Here is a 7,608-nt window from a genome sequence, read left to right on the forward strand (position 1 = left end):
CCTCCGCTCCTCCTCCGCTCTTCCTCCGCTCTTCCTCCACTCTTCCTCCGCTCTTCCTCCTCTCATCCTCCGCTCTTCCTCCGCTCTTCCTTCGCTCTTCCTCCTCTCTTCCTCCGCTCATCCTCCACTCATCCTCCGCTCCTCTGCGTTTAAAAGTTTACAGCAAGCTACAGAAACAGAAATCTACAGCAAGAAAACCTTGAATGCTGTCATTAATAAATCTGAATAATTCTGTGTTTCTAAACTACACGGGTTAATTAAATAATATTTATGACCAGCAGGAAATTCTTTTACAATCTTCTCTCAATTTGTCTTAAAGCTGCTCTTCCTATAAACGATTAACGAGAGCATCAGAGACGTGCTCATTAAGCCCTGAGTGTCCTCTGGTGTAGATGCCGCCCAAACTGCCGGTGCCGGAGCTGAGGCAGACGCTGGACTCTTACCTGAGGGCCGTTCAACACCTGGTGTCAGAGGCACAGTTCCAGAAGACCAGAGCCATAGTGGAGACCTTCGGCAAACCTGGAGGAGTGGGGGAGAGACTGCAGAAACAACTGCTGGAGAAAAGAGAGAAGACGGAGAACTGGGTACATCAGAGAACCACACACACACACACACACACACACACACATCCCATTAAACCTGCAGAATATCGATCCGTCTGACAGGAGATGATAAATAATAGCACTTCATTAAAACTATATTTTATTGCGTCTTTCAGACTTTGTGTAGCTTTAGAGGTTCATTAACACTCAGGAAATGATGCTGTGTGTGTGTGTGTGTGTGTGTCAGGTGTTCGACGTCTGGCTGGAGGACATGTATCTGAAGAACAGACTCGCCCTGCCCGTCAACTCCAGCCCTGCTCTAGTGTTCCCCAAACAAGCCTTCAGAAACGCCACAGACTCGCTCGTGTGAGTAAATGAAGCGCACACACACGCACACTCACACACACAGACTCGCACACACACTCGCACACACACTTGCACACACACACACACACACACACACACACACACACTCACACACACACACTCACACACACACACACACACACACACTCATTCACTGCTATAGGAGAAGACACACACACTCACTCACACAGACACACACACACACACACACACACACACACACACACACACTCATTCACTGCTATAGGAGAAGAAGAATTAGCTAAACTCCTTAAATCATCTAAATCAACAACATGTATGCTCGACCCTGTACCGACTAGGCTATTAAAAGAGATGCTACCAGAGGTCATAGATCCTCTTCTTAATATCATTAATTCATCTTTGTCATTAGGATATGTACCGAAAACATGTAAGTTGGCTATTATTAAACCACTTATTAAAAAAACGCAACTTTATCCTATAGAATTAGTCAATTACAGGCCAATCTCAAATCTACCCTTTCTGTCAGAAACACTAGAAAAGGCAGTGTCTTCACAATTATGCTCCTTTTTTAGAAAGAAATGGCATCTGTGAGGATTTCCACACACACACACACACTGCCCCTACCCCTAAACCTACCCATCACGCACACACACACACACACACACACACTCACACACACACTGCCCCTGCCCCTAAACCTACCCATCACACACACACACACTCACACACACACCTCTTCAGATCTGGTGTGGCTCAGATATTGACCTGATGTCTCTTGTGTATGTGCAGGTTTGCTGCTCGTCTCATTCTGAGTGTTTCTCAGTACAAGACTCTGGTGGACGGGTAAATCTTCCCTGAGTTCAGCGGATGGGCTTGTGTCTGCGTCAGGAGCGTGACGAGCGCTGTGTGTGTGTGTGTGTGTGTGCGTGTGTGTGTGTGTGTTGCAGGAAGGCTGTGCTGGCGGACGCTCCGCTCTGTATGGATCAGTACCAGCGTCTCTTCAGCTCGTACAGGCGGGCCGGACTCCAACAGGACACTCTCATCACAGCGGACGGCGGACACGTCATTGTGGCCTGCAGGAATCAGGTGTGTGTGTGTGTGTGTGTGTGTGTGTGTGTGTGTGAGAAGATGTCCTGATTCCCCCAGAATCCCTGAAGGACATCAGCGGTCACCTTCCTCTGATCCAGCTAATCAGGCTGGAGAGGCGGAGAGGCTCTTGAATGAAGTGCCGGTCCATCAGAGACTCCTGCAGGGTCCCGCTGGGCCGACCGATCGCTGCCGTCCCGAGGGTCGTTTACCTGGAAATGAGGCCCTAATGAGGTCCGGTCTGAGCACTCAATAAGCCAATCAGAGCCGGGGAGCCGCGGGGAGCCGCTGTTCTGAGCTCAGACGGCCCTCGGCTGCTCTAAACCTGCCTTTCAGTGAACAAACAATCAATCAGAGCTGGTTCTCTCACAGCCCGTCCAATAACACAGAACACTGACTGGGGCTTCATTAGCATATAGGGAGCGTGTGTGTGAGGTTTCTTCACATCATGTGTGTGAGGTTTCTTCAGCTGAAGCGTGTGTGTGAGGTTTCTTCACATCATGTGTGTGAGGTTTCTTCAGCTGAAGCGTGTGTGTGAGGTTTCTTCACATCATGTGTGTGAGGTTTCTTCAGCTGAAGCGTGTGTGTGAGGTTTTGTCAGCTGAAGCGTGTGTGTGAGGTTTTGTCAGCTGAAGCGTGTGTGTGAGGTTTTGTCAGGTGAAGTGTGTGTGAGGTTTCGTCAGCTGAAGCGTGTGTGTGAGGGTTCGTCAGCTGAAGCGTGTGTGTGAGGGTTCGTCAGCTGTGTGTGTGTGTGAGGTTTCGTCAGCTGAAGCGTGTGTGTGAGGGTTCGTCAGCTGTGTGTGTGTGTGAGGGTTCGTCAGCTGAAGCGTGTGAGGTTTCGTCTGCTGTGTGTGTGTGTGTGTGTGTGAGGTTTCGTCAGCTGAAGCGTGTGTGTGAGGGTTCGTCAGCTGAAGTGTGTGTGTGTGTGAGGGTTCGTCAGCTGAAGTGTGTGTGTGTGTGTGTGTGAGGGTTCGTCAGCTGAAGCGTGTGTGTGAGGTTTCGTCAGCTGAAGCGTGTGTGTGAGGTTTCGTCAGCTGAAGCGTGTGTGTGAGGTTTCGTCAGCTGAAGCGTGTGTGTGAGGGTTCGTCAGCTGAAGTGTGTGAGGTTTCGTCAGCTGTGTGTGTGTGAGGTTTCGTCAGCTGTGTGTGTGTGAGGTTTCGTCAGCTGTGTGTGTGAGGTTTCGTCAGCTGTGTGTGTGTGAGGTTTCGTCAGCTGAAGTGTGTGAGGGTTCGTCAGCTGAAGTGTGTGAGGTTTCGTCAGCTGTGTGTGTGTGAGGTTTCGTCAGCTGTGTGTGTGTGAGGTTTCGTCAGCTGTGTGTGTGTGAGGGTTCGTCAGCTGAAGTGTGTGAGGTTTCGTCAGCTGTGTGTGTGTGAGGTTTCGTCAGCTGTGTGTGTGTGAGGTTTCGTCAGCTGTGTGTGTGTGTGAGGGTTCGTCAGCTGTGTGTGTGTGTGTGAGGGTCCGTCAGCTGTGTGTGTGTGAGGGTTCGTCAGCTGAAGCGTGTGTGTGAGGGTTCGTCAGCTGAAGTGTGTGTGTGAGGGTTCGTCAGCTGTGTGTGTGTGAGGTTTCGTCAGCTGTGTGTGTGTGAGGTTTCGTCAGCTGTGTGTGTGTGAGGTTTCGTCAGCTGTGTGTGTGTGTGAGGGTTCGTCAGCTGTGTGTGTGTGTGTGTGTGAGGGTTCGTCAGCTGAAGTGTGTGTGAGGGTTCGTCAGCTGTGTGTGTGTGTGTGTGTGAGGGTTCGTCAGCTGTGTGTGTGTGTGAGGGTTCGTCAGCTGTGTGTGTGTGAGGGTTCGTCAGCTGTGTGTGTGTGTGAGGGTTCGTCAGCTGTGTGTGTGTGTGTGTGAGGGTTCGTCAGCTGAAGTGTGTGTGAGGGTTCGTCAGCAGTGTGTGTGTGTGTGAGGGTTCGTCAGCTGTGTGTGTGTGAGGGTTCGTCAGCTGTGTGTGTGTGTGAGGGTTCGTCAGCTGTGTGTGTGTGTGTGAGGGTTCGTCAGCTGAAGTGTGTGTGAGGGTTCGTCAGCTGAAGTGTGTGAGGTTTCGTCTGCTGTGTGTGTGTGTGTGAGGGTTCGTCAGCTGAAGTGTGTGTGTGTGTGAGGGTTCGTCAGCTGAAGTGTGTGTGTGTGTGTGTGTGAGGGTTCGTCAGCTGAAGTGTGTGTGTGTGTGTGAGGGTTCGTCAGCTGAAGCGTGTGTGTGAGGGTTCGTCAGCTGTGTGTGTGTGAGGGTTCGTCAGCTGAAGTGTGTGAGGGTTCGTCAGCTGTGTGTGTGTGAGGGTTCGTCAGCTGAAGTGTGTGTGTGTGTGTGTGTGTGTGAGGGTTCGTCAGCTGAAGTGTGTGTGTGTGTGTGTGAGGTTTCGTCAGCTGAAGCGTGTGTGTGAGGTTTCGTCAGCTGAAGCGGGTGTGTGAGGGTTCGTCAGCTGAAGTGTGTGAGGTTTCGTCAGCTGTGTGTGTGTGAGGTTTCGTCAGCTGTGTGTGTGTGAGGTTTCGTCAGCTGTGTGTGTGTGAGGGTTCGTCAGCTGAAGTGTGTGTGTGTGTGTGGGGTTTCGTCAGCTGTGTGTGTGTGAGGTTTCGTCAGCTGTGTGTGTGTGAGGTTTCGTCAGCTGTGTGTGTGTGAGGTTTCGTCAGCTGTGTGTGTGTGAGGTTTCGTCAGCTGTGTGTGTGTGAGGTTTCGTCAGCTGTGTGTGTGTGGGGTTTCGTCAGCTGTGTGTGTGTGAGGTTTCGTCAGCTGTGTGTGTGTGAGGTTTCGTCAGCTGTGTGTGTGTGAGGTTTCGTCAGCTGTGTGTGTGTGAGGTTTTGTCAGCTGTGTGTGTGTGTGAGGGTTCGTCAGCTGTGTGTGTGTGTGTGAGGGTTCGTCAGCTGTGTGTGTGTGAGGGTTCGTCAGCTGTGTGTGTGTGTGAGGTTTCGTCAGCTGTGTGTGTGTGAGGTTTCGTCAGCCCCGTGTGTGTGTGTGAGGGTTCGTCAGCTGTGTGTGTGTGAGGGTTCGTCAGCTGAAGCGTGTGTGTGAGGTTTCGTCAGCCCCGTGTGTGTGTGTGAGGGTTCGTCAGCTGTGTGTGTGTGAGGGTTCGTCAGCTGAAGCGTGTGTGTGAGGTTTCGTCAGCCCCGTGTGTGTGTGTGAGGGTTCGTCAGCTGTGTGTGTGTGAGGGTTCGTCAGCTGAAGCGTGTGTGTGAGGGTTCGTCAGCTGTGTGTGTGTGAGGTTTCGTCAGCTGTGTGTGTGTGAGGTTTCGTCAGCTGTGTGTGTGTGAGGTTTCGTCAGCTGTGTGTGTGTGAGGTTTCGTCAGCTGTGTGTGTGTGAGGTTTCGTCAGCTGTGTGTGTGTGAGGTTTCGTCAGCTGTGTGTGTGTGAGGTTTCGTCAGCTGTGTGTGTGTGAGGTTTCGTCAGCTGTGTGTGTGTGAGGTTTCGTCAGCCCCGTGTGTGTGTGTGAGGGTTCGTCAGCTGAAGTGTGTGAGGTTTCGTCAGCTGTGTGTGTGTGAGGTTTCGTCAGCTGTGTGTGTGTGAGGGTTCGTCAGCTGTGTGTGTGTGTGAGGGTTCGTCAGCTGTGTGTGTGTGTGAGGGTTCGTCAGCTGAAGTGTGTGTGAGGTTTCGTCAGCTGAAGCGTGTGTGTGAGGTTTCGTCAGCTGAAGTGTGTGAGGTTTCGTCAGCCCCGTGTGTGTGTGTGTGTCCGTTGATGTTCTCAGTTCTTCGTGCTGCATCTGAGCGAGGGCTCCTGGCTCCTGACCGAGGCTGATGTCCAGGCGCAGCTGCAGTGGATCGAGGAGCAGACGCGGAGCACCGAGCAGGAGCAGCCGGCCCTGGGTCTGCTGACCGGCACCGGACGGACGGACTGGGCCAGAGCCAGAGACCAGCTGCTCACAGGTCCAAGTCAAGTCAACTTTATTTATATAGCGCTTTTAACAATGCAGATTGTTTCAGAGCAGCTTTACAGTGTTAAACAGGAAAATAATTCAACAGAATTTTATTCAGCCGTACAGCCATTCTGGAGAAAACGGTGATGTCATCAGTTCATTTCAGTTATCATACAGTGACAGTGTGGGCTTTAGATCAATAATTAGATCAGTAATTTAGTTGATTGGGTTAAGTTAGTTTAATAAATAGATTTATTTGGATGTTTAGTTGAAAAATGTAGTGTCCCCAACTGAGCACGCCAAGCCAGAGGCGACAGTGGCAAGGAAACCCAAACCCCATCAGGAGCAGAATGGAGAAAAATAAACCTTGGAGAAACCAGGCTCAGTCGGGGGGGCAGTTCTCCTCTGGCCAATTAACAAACAGCGTATGATTATTATTATTATTCTTGCAACTTTACAGGTCAGAGGTCATAATAGATCGGAATATTCGAAGGATCGGCGGAGACGGGTTTATTGAGATGCCGTGACGATGAGGCAGTTTCAGGGGGAGGATAATCACACTCTCTCAGACACTTCAGGGTCATGTGTTGGTCATGTGTTGGTCATGTGTTGGTCTTGTGTTGGTCATGTGTTGGTCATGTGTTGGTCATGTGTCGGTCATGTGTCGGTCATGTGTCGGTCATGTGTCGGTCATGTGTCGGTCATGTGTCGGTCATGTGTTGGTCATGTGTCGGTCATGTGTTGGTCTTGTGTTGGTCTTGTGTCGGTCATGTGTCGGTCATGTGTCGGTCATGTGTCGGTCATGTGTTGGTCTTGTGTTGGTCATGTGTTGGTCATGTGTTGGTCTTGTGTTGGTCATGTGTTGGTCATGTGTTGGTCATGTGTTGGTCATGTGTTGGTCATGTGTCGGTCATGTGTTGGTCATGTGTCGGTCATGTGTTGGTCTTGTGTTGGTCTTGTGTCGGTCATGTGTCGGTCATGTGTCGGTCATGTGTCGGTCATGTGTTGGTCTTGTGTTGGTCATGTGTTGGTCATGTGTTGGTCTTGTGTTGGTCATGTGTTGGTCATGTGTTGGTCATGTGTTGGTCATGTGTTGGTCATGTGTCGGTCATGTGTCGGTCATGTGTCGGTCATGTGTCGGTCATGTGTCGGTCATGTGTCGGTCATGTGTTGGTCATGTGTTGGTCATGTGTTGGTCATGTGTTGGTCTTGTGTTGGTCATGTGTTGGTCATGTGTTGGTCATGTGTTCGTCATGTGTTGGTCATGTGTTGGTCATGTGTTGGTCTTCTCTGGGCGCAGGTCCACCATCTGATCTGGATACGGCCTGGATCCGGCTGACTGCAGTAAACCTCGGGATAAACAGAGAGACTATCATTAGCGTAGATGCCATTCTTCTGATGATGTCACGAGTACATCAGGTGTTATGGGAAGTGTTCCCGGTTCCGGCTGAACTAGTTAATGCAGCCTAACAATCATTTCATTGAAAAAGTGTTTTACAGATGCTAGAAACGTGGCTTTCAAACGAAAGATTGGTATCAAAGAGCACACCCAGGTTCCTCACTGACCACGAGGACTGGACAGAGCATCAAGTGTTAGACAGTATTCTAGGTCACTACTTGTGGAGCTTTGTCCAATAATTAAAAATTCAGTTTTTTCTGAATTGAGTTGCAGGAAATTACTGGTCATCCAATGTTTTATATCAGCTCTGCTTCCGTTAATCTTGTGAATTGGTAAGTTTCTTCAGGGCGTGAAGAAATATAGAGCTGAGTATCGTCAGCATAACAATGAAAACTAACGCCA

At 50.4% G+C, this 7,608-nt stretch overlaps 1 protein-coding gene across 1 annotated transcript in view; it reads left to right on the top strand.

The window, feature by feature from the left end:
• Window positions 1-392: 392 nt before the first annotated feature.
• Window positions 393-7,608, top strand: part of chatb (choline O-acetyltransferase b) — a gene marked incomplete at both ends in the record, with an annotated part of 14,497 nt that continues 7,281 nt past the window's right edge. Inside the window, 5 exons of the mRNA XM_079845512.1 lie at window positions 393-584; window positions 790-908; window positions 1,680-1,733; window positions 1,838-1,976; window positions 5,640-5,817. Of these exons, the coding sequence (XP_079701638.1) occupies window positions 393-584; window positions 790-908; window positions 1,680-1,733; window positions 1,838-1,976; window positions 5,640-5,817 (682 nt within the window). The remainder of the gene's footprint in view (window positions 585-789; window positions 909-1,679; window positions 1,734-1,837; window positions 1,977-5,639; window positions 5,818-7,608) is intronic.

Source organism: Gobio gobio (assembly GCF_949357685.1).
Source record: "Gobio gobio genome assembly, chromosome: 20".
Lineage (NCBI taxonomy): Eukaryota > Metazoa > Chordata > Actinopteri > Cypriniformes > Gobionidae > Gobio > Gobio gobio.